Source organism: Squalius cephalus (genome assembly GCF_949319135.1).
Source record: "Squalius cephalus genome assembly, chromosome: 9".
NCBI lineage: Eukaryota > Metazoa > Chordata > Actinopteri > Cypriniformes > Leuciscidae > Squalius > Squalius cephalus.
In genome coordinates, this window is record NC_137130.1 from 42,435,291 (window position 1) to 42,455,747 (window position 20,457).

Here is a 20,457-nt window from a genome sequence, read left to right on the forward strand (position 1 = left end):
TCTGAAGTGTATGATTTTGTCAGGCTAATTTGTAAGTGAACAATGTAAAATTAAGCGCCATTAAATGCCATTTATATAAAGGTGTTGCATTATAGCATAGGCTACCCAAATACAACTCACTAAAAATTCTGGCAGAAAGAGAACTTTACCGTTCTTACAAAAAAAAAAAAAAAAAACAAGTTACATAATTTCTAATATTTTAAATGCTCATGTGTGGAAGTTATTATTGCTGACTATCCATCTATCCATCTATCCATCTATCCATCTATCTATCTATCAATACGTCCTCATTGAATATCAAAAAGAGGCGGAACCTTTCTCTAGAATGAACGTGACCAATGTGCTGCAACAGTGGAGATCAGCAGCAGCAAGCATGCACAATGCATTTTAAATGTTAAATATATTATAAATAATCTTGTAGGAAAATATTACTGGTGCACCAGTGCATGTGTGTGTGTGAAGAGGGGTGATTCCGATATGGGATGTTCACGGTAACGCGCTTCATCACACACACAGGGCAGCGCTGGTCACGTGATCTCCAGGAGTCCCGGCCGGACCGGAGAAATGTCCGTTCATCCGAGCATCGGTGATTCAGCTCGAACTCTTCAAACATTCACCCTATCTCACTGTAGATCCTGTTTAGTGAGGTATAAATGTGACACGGTGGAGTGCAGCGAGCAGCGTCGGTGAAGAGAACACGCGTCGCGTCGCGTTTGCCGCAGGTAGGCTGCGGTGTTTCGTGCATTAGTATGTGCTTCATATACCAGTCCAGTCATGAACTTTCAGCACAGTTCCTGACTAATGTAGAGTTGATTCGCGGTGTGTAACTCAGCTAATGCGGGATTGAGCGCTTATTAAAGCCTGTCATGATGTTTGTTATTCACTGATTTCAGCAGATGGGATGATGACGCATGTGTTTCAGGATGGGGCAAGATGTCAACACACACACACTTGCGTTCAGCATCTAAAGGGGTTTAAATCAACCTCTTTCTTCAGGAGAACACAATATGAGAAATTCTGAAGAATGTTCACGCTGCTCTTTTACATACAGTAAAACGGTAACACTTTACATTAAGGTTCATTAGTTAACATAAATGTATACTAACATTAACAATGATAAATATATTTGTTACAGTATTTATTAATCTTCGTTAATGTTAGTTAATTAAAATACAGCTGTTCATTGTGTTTATGTTAGTTCACAGTGCATTGTTCTAATGTCAACAAATACAACCTTTGATTTTAATAATGCATTAGTAAATGTTCAAATTAATATTATTATTAACTAAGATACATGCTGTAGAAGTATTGTGCATTCTTAGTTCATGTTAACTAAGGTAGTTAATTAATGTTAACTAATGAACCTTATTGTAAAGTGTTGGCTGTTTTGGCACCCAAGACCAAGTCCTGTCTAATTAAACGAGGGAATCCTGAAAACAGCTTGGCAAACTCACATTTAAATCATATATTTCAAATCAGCAACAAAATCTGGACATTAACTGTCCCATAAATCTGGTTTCTTATGCTCGAATAGCATTAAAATGTGTATTTTTCCGTCTGGAGCAGCCAATGCACTACTCTCTCGAGTGGGTACTTATTTTGAGTACGTAATTACTTCACGACTACTAAAAAAGTTATATAGTTATATATATATAGTGAATGTAATCTGGACGTACTATATCCGCCATGTTGTGATTATCATGTGATCTACATGTGTCAGTTGTGTCGCTTCACTGCCGTTCACAGATCCTCTCCCGCATCCTCACTAAAACTTTGTACAATTGACCAATTGCCAATCCAGAGAGATGCAGCATGGGTGAACTGGAGATGTTCATGTCTGTAGTTGTCAGTGCATTGTATGTGTTATGCTGTTTTTTTAAACTTGGCAATAATCACAGTGTGAAACAGAGCAACATGAACATTCTGCAGAGGTTGGATTGAGATCATTCTGGCTGAACTATTCCTTTAATATTGAAATAAACTGCTACTTTTTTTGTTATTACACTTGAATGGTCATTTAATTATCATCATCCTTAGTGCTTGTTAAATGGGCACTTTTTGACCAAATCCGTTTAATTCTACACACAATTCTGGTTTTCTGCCTTCTTACTGCTACTTGTTAACTCTTTACTCCCTGCTCTTCATTCAGATCCACGGCCAAAAGCCCAAATATGTCTCAGGTTCTGAGTAAACTTATCATAAAACCAGTGACCGATAATCTTCCAGCACAGCAGCTTTGAAGAACACAGATTCTGCCGTTCAACACACACATTTATTCCTCTACATGAACTGAAAATCATTTCAGTTCATAATTATAGTATAAGGGACAGGTTCGGTTCACTTAGTTTTAATAATATAATATAATATAATATGCTTTGGTCGTTGAGGCGAAGGAGACAATTGAAGTGAAGATCTATTTTCAGAATTTATTTATAGCAAGGAGAAAAACACAAAAAAACTCATATTGTAGCTTCATGCATTCTTTTCTTTATCCACACTTGAATGTGGGCAAGTTCATTAAAAAAAGCAAAAATTTGAACAAAACGTTTTTATCAAAGACTACGTCTGAATCAGATTCAGAGCGATTATAAAAACACAGATGGAGTAGATTGAGTCCTGCTCGTAAAGAACTTCTTATATCTTCTTATATCTTATATCTTCACCTCTGTTTTGATCTGAAAGTTGCTGACTTGCATTTTTAAGTACAATCCACTAGGATGTTTAAGTCATTTAAACTTAAATTGCATTTAACTAACTTTTAAAAAAATGATTTGAATCTTAAGTAACATTTAAAAAAAGTAGAAAATAGCTTAACTTATTTTGATGAGTTAAAGCAATGTAAAAACATGTTGTAATAACTTATTAATCATATTTTTTTTACAGTGTGTAGCGCCCCCTACTGTACAATGAAAACATGGATTACCGGGAAAAACCGTCAGTGTCAAAGAAAGAGTAATATTTGTGGCAATGAGAAAAGGATTCCATCCCCTCAACAAACGATTCGAGTCGACTTCACATTAACATAAGGACTAAATGATCCACGACAGATTACATTCCCAAAACAATATCTGAACCGAACCTGTCCTGTTTGAGTGACGGTACTGAGCATTTTATATCCAGCTGCTTTATGAAGAGCTCAGATTGTGGATTTACTGAATGTGCACATGTGACTGAACCCACAGCATCCTTGATGGACCGCATGAAGATCATTAAAAAGCGCCTGTCCATGAGCTTGCAAAGCGTTCGGCGTTTGGACGAGAGTCTCTCGGAGCTTCCAGAAGACACCGGACTGGACGAGCCTCCCTTGTCCCGAGACATCGGTGAGAACAGAAACTGCGTACAGACAAACTCTCACTCTCATACACTCCTTTAATCACTGATGAGTGTTCACACAGATGCATTAAATTATATGATAAATGTTTACTCAGAACAGCAGAAGTAGCAGAATATAAAAATAGAAATTAGAAGTAAAAAAGGAAATATCCGATATAGGACAAACCCATTATTTTCATTATGTAACATGGCACTTTTTTTCAAAACTTTTGATCTTTGGATTTTTTTTTTTACAGCTTATGAGAAAAAGTGATCATCAAAACATTTAACATTAACAGACATTACAAAAACCAACACTATATTTCTGTCCACGTTTGGGATAAATTCACAAGTTCTTGTTTAGGATGGTCTGACTGCCCCAGAATGCTCTCTGTTCTCCACTGAGTTTGACACATTAGCTCAAACCCTGATCACACGCACCTGTAATGTTCTTCTGTAACTCTCGATCGCCTCGCTCAAGTGTCTTTGATTGGGGATGGAGATGAACTCTGCAGGGCTGTGATTTGAGGAACCAAACTTCTCAGAAATGCTCGTAAGAATAGTCTTAAACTTTGACTTAAGTGTCAAAAAAGTCTTAGTAAAAAGTAGGACTTTTATAAAGAAGCTAAAAGCAACTTTCAGTAAAGTCTTAGACTGATTGTGAACTAAAGGCTGATTTATACTTCTGCGTCAGACCTACGCCGGAGCCTCTACGCTGTAGGCTACGCGTTGGTTTTCATTTATACTTCTGCGTCGTTGTCCGTGTTGACGCTAAATTACACGTGCAGAGTACACTTTTGAAGAGGTGCACGTCAGGGTACGCCGAAGGGTACGTGTGCTACACACAGATTACGACGCAGCTACGGCGTAAGTTTGACACAGAATTATAAATTGGGCTTAAGGACTACAATGATGTCAACTCAAAATGGCCGCCCTCAACCTCTGAATCATCCAATAGTGAGCCTGCAAGGGTGAGGTCACAGCAGCATGACACCAATCATTTCATGTAGTTATAATAAAATCATTTAATTAAGAAACATCATGAAAAAGTATTGATGCTGTGGAATCCTTTTCTATTGATATATGCCTCCTCATTTGCAGTTAGAGCGATAAAACGATTTCCATCAACGGCTCCAACAACTCCAGGGAAGCCGGAAGTCCTCATAAAAGTGGCTTGTTTTTGTCAGTGCCGATAGCCTCGTGGACAGCGTTGATATAGCGCCGTTGTGCTTCAGGCGACCCGAGTTCGAGTCCCGGCTCGCGGACATTTCATGATCCCGTCCCCGCTCTCTATCCCGTCTCACTTCCTGTTCACTCTATACTATCCTATCAAGATAAAAGGAAATAATGGCAAAAATTTAATCTACAAAAACTAAAACCAACTTTTACAGCATGGTTTGAAGATTCAGTTGGAAAGTCAATGAACTGCCAAACAGTAGTGGCCAAAAGTGATGTCCGGCCCAGAAAAATTGACATATTCAAAAAAAAAATACATAAAATATTTTCCTAATGTTTTGATGGATTAATCAAACTTGTAGGGTCATTAAAACAAATGTCGCCTCTGGACATCACTTTTGGCCACTACTGTATGTTTGGTGTGGTCAGTGACACAATAGTGCTATTTCAGACCCTGCTTACTGTGGGCCGATGAGCCTAAATCTGCACCGGTGCACTGCTGCATTCTTACACTTGCCAAAAAACTCATTATTACTTTCATTTCTGCAGTTAGAGCATTGATTTGTTGAGTGGGATATGGTATCAAATATCTTAGAAGGTCAGTTACAAAAAGAATACCTTGATGATGACGCTTGTATCGTTTTACCAACACCCTGCTATCAAATAACTCCTACTTCGTTGGTAAGTGTGTGTCTCCTCTCCATCTTGTTACTCCTCTCCACTACCTCTCCAGCACTCTTAAATTATTTAGGATCTGAGACCTAGTCTTAACAGTTAGAACCCTAGAATTTTGACACACTTAAGACTAAAATATTAGTCTGAGTGGCTTTATACATATGGCCCCTGTTCTATTGTATGGGACTATTTTGGAAACAACCTTGTGAGGTGTATGATTTGCGATTAACAACTTATTACAATAACACTGCTTTTTTATCTGATGGGCGTCGATTTGCTGGATCTGAAACTTCTGGCCTCTAAGCCAGAAAATCAACTATACTATAACAAAGTTCAAGTAATTAAATAAATTAAATAAATTAAATAATAAAATAAACATAAAAAAGAAAACGAAAGTAAGCGGCAGCCCCTCATGGACGACTGTCACATAAACTAAAACAAAACCACAACATAAAGTGCCAGGCCTGGTCCTCTCTCGTCCTTCACTGCTGTCACTCCTCCTTTATCCTTCAGGAGTTCCTCCGTGGGACTCGAGACCGGTGCGGCGCATTAACACTCGCTCTGTTCCCACGGCTCTCGGCCTCGCCCTTCTTCAAATTTATTGTACTGTAATTTCCATCTCCTGGCCAACTACAGTAGCATCATATTAAAAACAAATGTTCTGTTTACTCTCTTTCTTTTTGTATTGTTTGGATTCACACAACCAATTATATTTTAACAATTAATATTAAGCTTTTAGTTTAAATGCAGAGTACAGTATTCATTTATACAGAGAATATGCAATAACAAATTAGCTTTACACAAAATAGTCGCTGTGGACTTATATATTATCAACTGAATAAATACCTTGTTTCTCTTCCACTGATATAGCCGGATGTTTTCTTGTAGTTGTTCCTTTTTGTGCACAGCTCTTTTCTTCTTGCTATGTAAATGTGTTTAAATAGAGGGAGGTCCAGTTGTTTGTTTCAGCAAATCACTGTCAGCTTGATTTTTACTCCAGATCAATTACCTGAAATTTTGGTCACCTGACATGGTTATTCAACATTAGAATAGGTGAAATGTCATGGTCATCGCTGGGTTTTAATTCTTTTCACTTGTTTGATGTGCAATGTAATAAAGTACAAGACATCAGGGGTTATAAAGTGTGTGTGTGTTTACAGGTGTAGTCCATGGGAAAATGTGGTCAGATGGAGAAAGTGATCAGGCTTCAGGAACCTCCTCTGATGAAGTTCAGAGTCCTGTAAGAGTGCGAATGCGCAACCTTCAGCAGCGACTCTCTAATGAGGTAATGCATGTACAATCATAAGTGAGTAACAAACATTCCAACAGGTAGACACACACACATAAATTGAGCCGAAATTATAAATTAAATTAAGCAAATGGTGTCTCTCAAGAATGGCATTCTGCTATATCCCATGGAGGATCTCAGTGTCCGAATTGTGGTTCCTCAGTGCCAAAGGGGGTTATGCTCACATATGCCCGCAACACACCATATGTCGGACATCACAATGCCAAAGCCACCTATAAAATCATACTTCCTCACCATCGGTCTATGAATTCGCCAAATCGCTAGAATGCCTCCCTAGCCCCTCCACAGCTCAAACCACAGATCAGCCTATCTATAACCTACACCTCACTGACATAAGACCACCTACCATAGCCGATAAGCAGATCATTTGACACCAGTCATAGATAAATTATTATATTAACCCTAACCCTAGGGTTAGGTAACCCTAACATTATTATGGATACCTTATTGTTTGTCGCCAAAAAAACGCCAAAACAAACTAAAGAAAATCAGGTCAGAAATAAGAAAATAAGATCAGGTGCAGGCTGTGATTTTGGGATTGTCCCCTACATCTAATACTCAGGAGCCCACCTGAAGCTGATTGTGGTTCAGAAAATGCAGTGTTATAGGTTATGTCACTCTCTCTTAGGACTCAGGTTTGATTTCTCTCTCTTTGAAGAGATGAAGTTTCCACTATTATTTCAGTCCCTTCCACTATCATTCCAGTCCCCAAAAAAGTGAGTCGCTCTCATGTCTGTGGTCATGAAGTCATCAAAATTCTTCAACACCCCACTGTCATAGGCCTCATCCACAACGGTGACGAGTCTGCATACAGACAGGAGGTTCAGACAACTGGCTGTCTGGTACAGTCATAACAACCTGGAGCTGAACATTCTCAAAACAGTGGAGCTGATCGTGGACTCGTGAACACCCCATCTCTCCCCCAACTCACCATCATGAACAGCACTGTGGAAGCAGTGGAGTCGTTCAGGTTTCTCTCTCCGCTTACTCTTGTCATCTGCCCAGTTACTCTAATGGAATCATATCTTCCCAAATACTCCATCCATTGAATTACCCACACTGGTGGTGACTCTTGGCATTGTCCCTGGCGCTGGTTTTTGGATTTCCCCTTTACTGCAATCACTGGGTTATACTGTCTATTTCTGTTTGATCCATGCCTGCCTTTGAACTTGGTCCTCAACTGCCCCTTTAACCTCTCCTGCTTGCCTGGTTTTGACCTCCCTGCCTGTCTGACTCTTCTCTTACCTCCTACTTTGTTTTGGTTGCTGTGTGGACTGTCTCTGATTTTGACCCATGCTTAACTCACTACTCTTCGCATACCTCCTCTTGTCGGAGTTTGGCCCTGAGCTGTTTTTAAGGGCTTTTTAAATTTTCAACAAAGCCTGTGTTAAGCATCTATCTGCTTTTGGGATCTTCTTTCTAGAAAGCCTGACATCACACATTGGCCAGAGATGGACCCAGTGGATGGGTAGCCACATTTTTCATCTCGCTCCTCGCCTTGTGGGCTTGTGACTGGGGTGCTGCAGTCTGGGAGTCTCAGTCTCTCTGCAGTGCAGATTTCCAGCTCTTGAACTGAAATTATTAAGGTATTGAATAGGTCCGTCTTCGGTAAGGAGGCATCTTGGCAACATGGCTACTCTTCAGTAAGGTAGAAGAGTTCAGGACCCTGTGTTGTACCCAGCAACACTGGTGGCACGCATTTTGGATGAGTTGATTAAGGAGGTTAAAGATTAAATCTATGTCCGTGACCCCCCAGAATTCTTAGATGACCTCATTGGTCTTGCCATTCATCTGGACAGCCGCATCGAACTAAGACACAGAGCCCTGCGGTTTTACATCAGGTCATGGGCCAAACGCTCTGCAAACTTCTCCGATTCCTGAGCACTTGAAGTAGCAGATAAGCTGGAGCCTATGCAGATGGGCAGACATTGTCTCACAGCGGAGGAGAAGCAATGTCGACTGACATTGGGTCTCTGCCTTTACTGTTGTGTACCAAGGTCATGTTAATGTGTTATGTCCTGTAAAAGCCACGGCTCGCCAGTAAACAGGGGGGTCCGGGTGAGCGGTACGTCTATCTCCCCATCTCCCGGTGCCCGTAAAGTCCCTCCTGCAACTGTTGTTGTGAACAGCTCTGTATTCAAGTGCTAAGAGCTCTTCGACTTGGAGCAGAATTTCATCAATGAAGACTGCAGTAGGGCCTTCCCATTTAAGATCACTATTCTTCACTCACAGCTCACTCCTTGAGCGGTCTTTGCCTGATGACCATAACACAAATTACTGGCCCAGTGAGTGTCATTACTTAGGAAACCACAAAGAGGAGTTCCTTTTTATTTAACCCTCTGGGGACCAAGCTGTTTTTGGGGTCCTTGAGATGTTCTGACATGCCTTGACATTTGTGCTTTTTTCAGTTATTTATAAACATGTTAATGGCAAAGGTGTAAATTCACTCTATATAGCACAAACAGGGCTACCATAATATGCGAGCAACGTGTATGTAGATGTTTGTATTTTTAAGAGAATAATGTTTATGCGTGGTTATTGGAAAAAAATAAAATGAAAGTTGCTGAATTAAGACCACAAAACACATATTAAATATGTGTCCACAAGACTTTTGACTAATGGATGTTGTCCCTTTGAGTTCTAGCTTCAAAATTATGTGAAAATAGTCTTGCTTTATCGTTCACAAAAAAAAAAATACATTGATTTAAATGGTGTAAAACAGGTTTTGCTTGGAAAGCCAATATGCGAGGGGGAGGAGCAGTTTACACCTTAGATTACAATGTCCCACCCACTCTGCATAATTAGCCATTCATTCAGGTGTGACACCGACTGAGCCACAATGCAAGGACAAAAGATGTATTTAGAAGAAGACTTATATTGACCATTTAAGATTTCGCTTACATCTCTCTTGTAAATATGTTTTGCTATTTTATTAAAAATGTTACAATTACAACAATAATTACAATTTCAACAATATTTCAAGTGTACTCTTTCTTTGTAAAAAAAAAAAAAAAAAAAAAGATTATAGGCCTACATTTTATCATATGTATTCATTAGTTTGAATATAGCCAACATTGGAACATCTAACATCTTAGTCTATGAATTTATTTTTGACAAAAATAGTATATTTTGCTTATACAAATACATTTTATTTCAACATATTCCAGTCGATTTTTACTCATCTCAGTAGGCTATAGCAAAGCAGTTTATTCTTTCACACACAGACGCGCGATTCATATTTAGGCTAAACAGTCTTTACAAATATGTCCCCTTCATTCATCTCACAGAAAGGTGAGTCATATTATAGAAATGCGATTCATCTTTTTGCGGTTTACATAGGCCTACACTAACGTTATTCCATAACGTTATTCCACACGTGAGAAAAGAAAACAGCCTACCTCACTCCTCAGCGGAATCTGCTCCTCATATCAGGATATATTGTTCCTCATATCAGCACTGTTCTGAGGAATCGTTTCTCCATAAGGTAGGCTATAATGTCTCACTCGCGAGGAGTCGCGACGCGCTTTGTTTACAGCTGATGTGGGCGTTTCACAGCTCTGAAATAGTTCTCAGAATTTGCGTTTGAATAGCACGCGCTCTCCGGGGCGTGGTCACATTACAGTGAATTAGCTCGTAATGAGCTCGAGTCGCTCTCTTTTTATACAGATTACAGAAGCTGATAATATTTGTTTTTTATATAAATGACTTCATTTAAAAGATGCGATCTCAAGCTTTATGCCCGTGGGTCTGTTTGCCTTTTGACTGAATTTTCGTGGAGTTATAGATCATTATCGAACGCGTTTCAAATGGGAGTTTACTGACAGAGAGAAGGCAGAAATCGCATCATGTTAATTTTTCTTTATTTGTCAAAAAGCAAAACACTTTATTTTTATTGTGAGTATACAGAAAAAAAATAGAAACTGAACAGGATCGATTGATGTATAACACGAAAATGAAAGATCAAAATTAACAGAGCATTTAGTGTTTATTTTCATTGCTAAAAAAAAAAAACGAGCAAAACGCGCGTGCGCGTTTTTGGTCCCCAGAGGGTTAACCAGTGGTTCCCATTATACTGGGTCATCCCTGATTATTGCTCCATAATCTACATATTGATCTGTCCCTCCTCTTCTCTGGCTTGTGCGGGGTTCTTCTTCGTAAAGAAGAAGGATGGTTCTTTGAACATTGATTATCGGGGGCTGAAATACGTAATGGTTAAGAACTGGTACCTCCTGCCGCTTATGTGTTCAGAGTTTGAGATCTTGCAGGGGCAAAGGTGGAAAAGAGGACCTTTAATGCCAGTTGGTTCCGTTCTTGGATGCATATTGGACCCTGCAAAGGTGAAGGTCGTTTCAAACTGGCCGCTACCTGTCACGCAAAAATGCCCTCCAACAGTTCCCGGGCTTCGCTGTGTGATGCTGTGGGAGTTCTTGTGGAATTCGAAGGGCATGGAGGGAAGCCAAACTCCAAACTCCAGCTGCTTTGGAAGAGTTATGCCTGGCCACAGGGAATTATTTTAATAATTTGGAAGATGATGTTTCCCTTTTTCTCCCGTCCCCACTAGTCCCGCCCAGCTCAGTGTTTCCTGTTCCCCTGCTGTTTCCACCAAGTGCAGAGATCCCTGTGTCTCCAGAGTTTCTGCCCAGCCACCCTCTTCTACCTCGTCTTCCAAATTCAGCCAGTTCCTCAGCCCCGCATCCGCTGGTTCCCTTCAGCCCTATGACTTCTCATTTAACTCTACTCTGTGTGGCTCTACCTCGGCTCTTCCTGTCTCCAGCTCCACCCAGTCAAGAGGATCCCCTGGGTCCGCATTTAGCCACTGATCCTGTCAATCCACCTCGGCCCGTCAACCTGTCGGCTCTACCTTGGCACTTCCCTCCCTCAGCTCCACCATGAGCCATCATCCTTACGGCTCCACCGGGCTCCCTCATCCCTCCAGATTCGCCTTGGTCAGACGTCATCCTGCCGGCACCACTATCTGCTGCACTCCATCTCTCCACTCCTTCCATGATATTCTGTTATGACTACGTTCTCTCTGTTTGCTCTGGTCCTGTTGTGCCTGCCTGAGAACTTATGAAACAGGTACACCTTATGTTCGAACATGGTGTTTGTTATGGCCAATCCATGCCAAGCAGAGAAGTCCAATAATACCATTTGTGTTTGGATCAGGCAAGCCGTCCCTCCCAGTCACTCTCCTCCATATCTCTCTGTCGTCCCCAACATGGGCATTAAAGTTGTCCAGCAGTATTATGTGGTCACCAGGTGACATTTATAAGTGCCCTTCCATCAGCACTCTATCAAGATACATTCATCTGCCCCACACAACTGCTCTTTGACACATTATATGTCTTCTCCCCTTCCCTTTCCCCTTCAGGAAATCAACAAACGTCTTTCACTGCCAGCGGATATTCGTTTGCCAGAGGGTTACCTAAAGAAATTTGCCACAAACAGCCCCCCATTTGACAAACCTCTAAGTCGAAGGTTTCGCAGAACGTCACTTGTAAGTCTTTCTTTGTCATGATCTATTAGTATGACATCATCAAATGTTTAGAATGCGTTTCTATTCTATATCTGTATCTATTCTGTCAGACAGTGCTTAGATTAATCCAGGATTAGGCCTAAATTCAATTAGGACATTTAAGGAGCTTTTATAAATGTTAGGGTTAGGGTTAGAAAAAACATTTCTCAGTCTTAGAAAAAAACATTACTCTGGTGTGAATCTTGAGAAAAACAATGGCAGTGTTATATTTTATATATATATATATTATTAAGATATGCTTTCAGTTGAAACAGCTCAAACATGCATTTTAGTCTGGAAATATCTTAAGCCCTGTCTGTGAAACTGGGAGTAAATGTCAGATCTCTTTGTGCTTGCCAAGGTTCATTACACCTTTACTTAATGTTTACATTAGATCATAGACAAAAATATCATCTTTGACACGATCAGCTAATCACTGAGATCTGTTTCCTTTCAGTCAGAAATCGGCTTTGGCAAATTAGAGTCATATGTCAAACTGGACAAACTGGGAGAGGTGAGATTCTGACCAGCTCCAATCTTCTCCACAGTTGATGATACAGTTTCTGTTCAACTAAACTAAATACATTTTATTGAGTGTTTGACCTTGCATTAGAATTGTTTAATATGTCGTCAATAGAGTTGAGTGGGTTATCCTTATCTTCCTTTTGGCCAATTGTCGGTTGATATTGTTCTGTTCAACTAATTGTACAATTTGTCATTTTTATATAAATGCAAAGGCCATTGCACATCAGTAATGCTGCTCAACAGCTGATTGTGTGTGTGTGTGTGTGTGTGTGTGTGTGTGTGTGTGTGTGTGTAGGGCACATATGCCACAGTGTTTAAGGGTCGTAGTAAATTAACGGATAATCTAGTGGCTCTGAAAGAGATCCGGCTGGAGTATGAAGAAGGCGCACCCTGCACCGCCATACGAGAAGGTACAATATCCTCTACCATTCAGAAGTTTGGGAACATTAACTAATTCACTCTATGAATTCTGAGCCCTGTGCATGTATATACAGTAGCTATTGTGATTATACCACACAGTTTTCTTAGCAACACTGGAGTAACAGTGCCAGACTGTACAAGTGTAGAGAATCAGCACTTCTTGTGACGTTTTAATTCATGCTGATTTGATGATATTTCTCTCTCTGTCAGTGTCTCTCCTGAAGAACTTGAAACATGCCAACATTGTCACGCTCCACGACATCATCCACACAGAGAAGTGCCTTACACTAGTCTTTGAGTACTTGGTGTGTGAGATATTATTCATCATCGCATCTCTCATTTTGTCCATCTACTGTATTTCTGAAACATTTGTGTGTTTTTCAGGAGAAGGACCTCAAACAGTATTTGGAGGACTGTGGGAGCATAATGAGCATTTATAATGTAAAGGTTAGACATATCCTCAAACTGCCTGTCATTTTAGTTTAAATTGAGTATAACTAAAAAATAATACTATTCATCAGGGAAAATGACTGAAAACAATTTCATGTCATAGCACAACACAACTTCATGTGGCCTGAATAGATTAAGACAGAGATTTATTGTGAATATCAACTACTAATACTTTTGTAGATTGAGTCTAGTAGAAATCTAAAAAGAGTACTTCTACGGTTTGGTGGAGCAATATTTAATCTGGGAATCGGTGCCTTAACTGAAGAAAGTTTGTGTCCACCACTGCTGACAGAAGAAAGAAAAAGGGCATTTTTGCTACACTAAAGGCCCTGAAATCGAGATTGAAGAACAAACTGGTGTGACGTCGTTTATAACAAAATCAGGCCAAAACGAAGTTTGTTTCTGGAGTTGCTTTACAAAGCAAACTTTCTGGAAAAGATGTCCCTGGCTGGTGAACAAAAACATTTAATCTGGACTAAAATATGCCCTAGATATTGACTGAATATGTTCCGATTCTTTATTGTTCAGTCAGACTTTACAATAAGGCTCCACTAGTTAACATAAGTTAATTCATTAGTTAACATAAACTACTTCTGAAGCATTTATTAATCTTAGTTCATTTAATTTCAACATTTAATAACACTTTATTAAAATCAAATGTTGGAACTGTATTATTAAATGGATCTGAGCAAACATCTAACAGAACTAACAGATTAACTAACTTTAACAAAGATTAATAACTTCTGTAACAAATGTAGCTGCTCGTTGCTAATGCATTAACTAATGTTAACTAATGATACCTTAATGTAGAGTTACCTATTGTTCTTCTTTATAATTTTTTTGCAATTTAATCTGTTTGAAACATTCGTTCACTCCATACAGTTTTGTGGATTGCTTTATTGTATTTAAATGTTCAGTTATTTTAGTTACAAGAAAAAGTTATTAAACCTCTTATACTATGACAAAGCTTTTTTTGCAACTTATTTCAATATCGTGATAATACCGTATACCGTGATAAAAGCTTCAGCAATTATCACAACATGAAGATTTTAAACCGTCACATGCCTAGTAGAAACTGAAGCTGTAATTCTAATTGAAAGCGACGCTGACACTGTTTTTTCATGTTTAATACTGTAAAACTTCTGCTTTAAAGTGATTGATTGTATAAAGTGCTGTATAAATAGAGTCCCAAATTGCAGAGCTGGTGCAAAAATACCCACATGTCTATGATCAGATGCTTTCTAAACAGCTGTTTTCTCACTGCTGGCATTTTGTTGTCTGTTTATTTGTTATTGAGAGGAAAGAGCGCAGCACATATTTACATAATCATCTAGACATCACCCTCAGCAGTGTGTACAACAGTATATTGCTGGTCACATATACTGAACTTCTTTTTACCCCTAAATAGAAGAAAGAACTTCGCCATGAGTATATGAGCGCTTTAACTCAAGTGCTGACTGGCACATTAGCATTTAAGTAGACACATTTATTGCTATGAAAACATTTTGGAAACATGGTTTACCACAGTAAAGGCACAGCTATTGGAATGACTTCACTGTATTCATGTTTCCACCCTGTAGATATTCCTGTTTCAGCTATTGCGAGGTCTAGCTTATTGCCATCGGCAGAAAGTTTTGCACAGAGACCTAAAACCTCAGAACCTTCTCATCAGCGACAGGGGAGAGCTCAAACTGGCTGATTTCGGTAGGATCTATCACTCACATACCCAAATACTCATCTGTTGATAGACAACTGGCATTGATTGTATAGTGTGAAATCAACCAGAATCATGACGTTTACAGATTTTCATCAGGTTTGTTTGTGTCTGCTGTAGGTCTTGCACGTGAAAAGTCAGTGCCCTCGAAGACTTTCTCTAATGAAGTCGTCACTCTCTGGTACAGACCTCCAGATGTGCTGCTGGGATCAACAGAGTACTTCACCTCCATCGACATCTGGTGAGGTTACTCACACACACACACACACACACACACACACACTCGCTGCTGTGAGCATGTAAGATATGCTGCTGATGCTGCATGAATAGACATACATACAGTTGTAATCAAAATTATCACCCCCCCCCCCACCCCATTGGCAAAATGTACAGACTTTCAGGTGTTTGCAATCAACCAAAAGTAATTGAATTAGTTTAACACAATAAATGTTTTGAGTGGTTTCCCCGAATTCACCTGATTCTGAGCCCGTTCCTCATGAGCAATGGCCTCCATCACAAGCTCCTCATGCTGAACTGTAGACAGAGTTCTTCACAGCTGATGCTTCATGCCTCCTCCAGACACACCGCTGATCCAGAGGGACGAACAGCTCCAGTTCTGTTTCATCGCTCCACAGAACAGAATCCCAAAACCTCTGTGGCTTATTTATATGATTCTGAGCTCTTTTCTTGTGTGTTTGGGTCAGTAGTGGTGTAGTGCTGGAGTTCTGGCTTGTGTTTAGTGCGAGCTGAAAGGTCTTGCTGCAGGTCTTCTGCAGTCGCTCCAGGGTTTTTCTGAACCCTCTCAGAAATCTGGTTTCAGCCATTGATATCTTCCTTTTTCTGCCCCGTCCATGGAGAGTAATCACTGTTCTTTTAACTTTGAACTTGTGAACTATGCTTCAAACGGTGTCTCGAGGAACATTTAGTGCCTTCACTATCTTTCTGTATCCTGTTCCTTGTTTGTGAAGGGCGATGGTGTCTTCTCAACTTTTTGGACCATTCTTTTGACTTACTGTATTTCTAACAACTCGACAGACCTATCCAGTTCAGATATGTCTTGTGTTCTAGCTCAAGCACACCTGGTGCAGCTAATGAAGCCCTTGATTAGTGAGACAGCACCTGTTTTCCAGATTTGTGCTGTTGTAAGGGATTATTAAAAGTTGCATTTTAAGTTGAATTGTTAAGTTGAAGCCACTTGAAACATTTGTTGTTTTGAGCTATTTCAATTGCTTTTGTTTGATTCATTCATTCCAAAAAGCTGAAAGTCTGTACATTTTGCCAATAAACCTTGCAATGGGGGTTGAATAGTTTCGATTACAACTGTACAACAGGTGTGTTTGATTGGAGTTGGAGCTGAACTCTGCAGGACGGTTACTTGGTTGTCAACACCCTGACCTAAAAGAAAACCCTAAATTGTGTGCATGAGTGTTTCATGGGTATCGTTTTAAATTCAGCCAAGTAGAGAAGAGCTTTGATCAGTGGTGTCAGGCTGGATGTTACTCTGAAGACTATTTCAACTCTTTTCCATCATTCTTTTCTACAACGTGTTTTGCTGACTTATGTTAACCAGCTATTTGGCCTGGGCTGCATATCGAGATTTTTCCTTTCATGCATTTCTCAAAAAGACATTTTATTCTTTCTGTCTGTCTGCTTTGTTTCATTAACACAGGGGTGTAGGTTGTATATTCTATGAAATGATCACCGGACGCCCCCTCTTCCCTGGGTCGACAGTGGAGGATGAACTTCATCTTATATTTCGTATCTTGGGTAAGAGCTGTGGTGATATGCATGTTAAAGGTGCTCTCAGTTTTTGCTTATATAGCCCTCATTTCTCAAGACAACTACAGGCTGGCGTTTTTCATTAGAGGTTATTTCTTGCCATTTTGAAAACTGCAAACACTAGACTAGATGTGTAAATGCCTTATTTTCATTTTTCGTTTCCAAACATTTGACAGTCACGTTTTACACATCTGAGCAACTTTACCATTTTTATTTCGATGTCTACCTTTTACTGGTGACTCTAGTGATAGCAAGTAAGTGTAGTTGCAGTCTGTTTTGATTATAAACTCATGTCATCTCCAGGTTCTCCTACTGAGTACTCTTGGCCAGGAGTCAATACCAATGAAAACTTCCTTTCATTCAACTTCCCCCATTATGACGGGGAACCTCTGATCACGCATGCACCCAGGTGTGTGAAAAGCCTTTCTGTGTGGCTGCTTTGGGGATATTATATATTTTGGGATCTATATATGAGGTGTATTGTTAGATAACATTTTTTGTCGGGAAAGGTTTCTAGTGCCCACACCTGAACAGAGTCTCTAATTGGTAATGTTTGACACACAGAAATCAGTTAAACAGGAGAGACAAACGAGTCCAAATTCAATAGCAAAGGAAAAAGCCGAGGACAAGAACAGGAACAAGGACACCAGATTAGCCCACAAAATACTACCACTAAAATGTCTTAACATTGGGACTGGAAGCTATAGCTATAATATGATTTGTGTAATTTTGTTCTACAGGATCACCAATGATGGTCATGATCTGCTATGCCAGTTTTTACAGGTAAAGTACGAATTCGCTTTTGCCCTTGCAAAGAAAGCCTCAGAGATCAAAAGGTTTTTCGATGTCGATGTCTACTTAAATAATTCATATTTTGCTTTACCAGATTAGTATGTTCATTATTATGAAAGAGACTTTTGGACTTTCATTGATACACCTGTCCTTATTTAATTCTTAAAGGTACACTATGTAACCTTTGGCCCTCTAGCGGTTAAACAAAACTGCATGGATTTTGTAGAGGAACATTGTTTTGGTGGTGCTTTGGCTCTGTAAAAGAAACATATTCACTCCAGATGAATGTGTTTTTGTAGTTTGAAGCAAGGCGGCGTATTTCTGCAGAAGTGGCTCTTCGGCACATTTATTTCAGAGAGTTGGGAGACAAAGTGCAGGACCTGGATGACAGTACGTATTTAGTACTAATAATATTAAAGTGATATAAGCTTATTTTAAAGTTCATATTTAGTAGTTTCACAAATACATGTTTGTAAGATGTGATGCTACACGTATACATCTCATTCATCAAAGCATTTGGGAACATCATAAGTCAAGATGGCAGTTTCTGCTTGTAAGAAACAATCCTGAACACAACTATTTCTTACACATTTATGTCATACATTCACTGTTGAAAGGTTATAATTATTATAAACAGTTTTTAAATTCTGTGACCACAGCTACCTCCATCTTCTCCGTGAAGGAGATTCGACTGCAGAGGGACCCAGGAAAACACTTTCCAGCTCAAAGAGAGTTGTGTGAGTTAAAGTATTTACCTAAATCTTCAGTTCCTTGAACATGGTGAAAAAACATTCAAAATATTAGATCAAATAGTGTGTAAATCACTACATTTTGTAAAATAACACACCAGCAGCGATTTACTGTTTACCGAGGATTTGTTGACTAATGTTTCACAAGGAATGTGATTATAAAAAATAGGCAGACAACCGCAACAAATGAACGTACACACTTCACCGGTGACCTGGTCCAGGAAGGATGTTCCTGCAGAGTGTAGCTCTGACCTGGAGGATTGTGAGCAGTGCCTACAGGAGGCACAGTTCATTTGGGAAGTTTTAGACTTTACAATAGCATACCAGGTTTTCTGTCTTCACAAATAAACTTAGAAGGTCCGCTAAAGATGACATAGTAGTATGTCCCAAAGCTTGCCTACTCTTTTGCTACACACTCAAAAGTATGTACTTTTTCTTCACAAAAAGAGTACGTACTTTTAGGGCGTAGTATAAGTAGGCGAATTGGGACGCAGCGCTTGATCAGCTGCTTCAGGTGTGTTTAATGAGAGTTGGAGCTAAACTCTGCAGGAAGGTTGGAGACTCCTGAGACTAAAGTATGTTCATATAAATTAAAGTATAACATGACAAAAGCACAATCTATTGTTAGAGTTTTTGTTTGTTTTAATAAGTCATTATGTATTTCAGCGGTGGTCCATCGAATGGGCTCTGCCCCACCGGAACATTTTCTCTCTGAAGGAGTGAACCGTCTTCTACACCCAGCCCCGCTCTCTTCATAGACCTGCTCATACCGTGTGTTCTTTCCTTTGCAGTTGCTGTGTAACATTTTGATTGTCTTCCTTTGTTTACAAAGTTCTCTCTTATCTTTTATCATCTTTTTTGTTTTGCACATATTTTGTCTCCGTGTGTAAATATCTGAATCAAAGACAAAAAAATCATTATAGGCATCAAGTCCCAAAGATGTGTAATGCCCCAAAAAGTGTTTGTTAGTCTCTTTTCTTCTGCCATGGGAATGAATCTATGGCAGCCCAAATAACCACAGGGTAACAGGTTGTGAAATGGCATAGCCATGGCATGGTCTCTAATCGTCAACAAATTTAGGAATTGCCCCTCAACGTCTCCAGTTACACTACATTTTCTGCTGCTATCCGGTTTGCCGTCTTTCCCATCTTCCAATTGGGCCAAGCCAAACTCAGTGCACTTTCACTGTTAGCCATATTGCAACGTTCTCGGGTAACTTGGATTTTATCTGAAGTTTAGCCAAATTGTAGCTGTTTTTTCTTCTCCGAAAAACATGTCGAATCTTGACCATTTTTCATCCAATCTTGAGTCCCACATCATGGCTACAGACTGTGTTTGAGATCAAGCACTTTCAATTACTACTGTATATGAAGTGTATTACAAAAATAAACTTGCCTTGGCGGTGCAAAACTAATCAAATGGATTTTTATAATGCAACGATTCAGCAATGGCTTGGCAGTATTGGATGGTGAAGAAGCCAAATAGGTAAGCAAGCTGCATCTTTTCAATACTATTGAGTGCTGAAGTTTGGGTCCTTCTTAATCGGCAGGCTGTGTTCTATCAAGTGCCGTCAAAATTCGAAGGATCCTTGGAAGGCGGACAATGTTTTGCGTCCTTCATTCAGACGCATTATGTGTACTCTAAAAGAATTGGCAGAAAATGAAGCACCCCAGATTTAGGTCTTCACACCATGAGATTGCTGACTTCCAATAGGGAGATGACCAACAATACCAGTATTTTCAGAAGCTTCCATAAGCCCTGTGGATCTTAACTTTTTAAAATAAGCAAATAGTTGTTTGGCATCATTACCAATTTTTGTTGTTGTGGTTGTTTTTCACTTTATGTCTATCTTCAACTCAGGGGAAGTCTCATCAAAGTGTTTTGTTTTAACTCATATTGGGGTGTATGTGATGATGTCACAGGCACATGTGCAAAGAGCATGCAATCAACATACAAACGAAAAACTCGAATAAAAGATTCACCATATGGGCATATTTGAAGCATGGAGTTCATTTATACATGTAAATATGCACAATCATGT

General features: G+C 39.5%; 1 protein-coding gene across 1 annotated transcript; it reads left to right on the plus strand.

Moving 5' to 3' along the window:
- Positions 1–510: 510 nt before the first annotated feature.
- Positions 511–19,811, plus strand: LOC307165156 (cyclin-dependent kinase 16). Its single transcript, XM_079882502.1, has 16 exons — positions 511–722; positions 3,183–3,320; positions 6,324–6,448; positions 11,844–11,969; positions 12,445–12,501; positions 12,808–12,922; positions 13,143–13,237; positions 13,317–13,379; positions 14,963–15,086; positions 15,217–15,337; positions 16,766–16,863; positions 17,179–17,284; positions 17,616–17,658; positions 17,967–18,057; positions 18,327–18,404; positions 19,083–19,811. The coding sequence occupies exons 2-16, from the start codon at positions 3,191–3,193 to the stop codon at positions 19,172–19,174; spliced, it is 1,464 nt and encodes a 487-aa protein (XP_079738628.1). The 5' UTR covers positions 511–722; positions 3,183–3,190; the 3' UTR covers positions 19,175–19,811.
- Positions 19,812–20,457: the final 646 nt, after the last annotated feature.

Excerpts from the sequence above, each read along its gene's own strand:
- LOC307165156 (XM_079882502.1), top strand. The coding sequence starts at position 3,191 with ATGGACCGCATGAAGATCATTAAAAAGCGCCTGTCCATGAGCTTGCAA. Across the intron at positions 15,338-16,765 it reads TTCACCTCCATCGACATCTG|GGGTGTAGGTTGTATATTCT; the intron begins GTGAGGTTACTC and ends TCATTAACACAG. Across the intron at positions 16,864-17,178 it reads TCTTATATTTCGTATCTTGG|GTTCTCCTACTGAGTACTCT; the intron begins GTAAGAGCTGTG and ends TGTCATCTCCAG.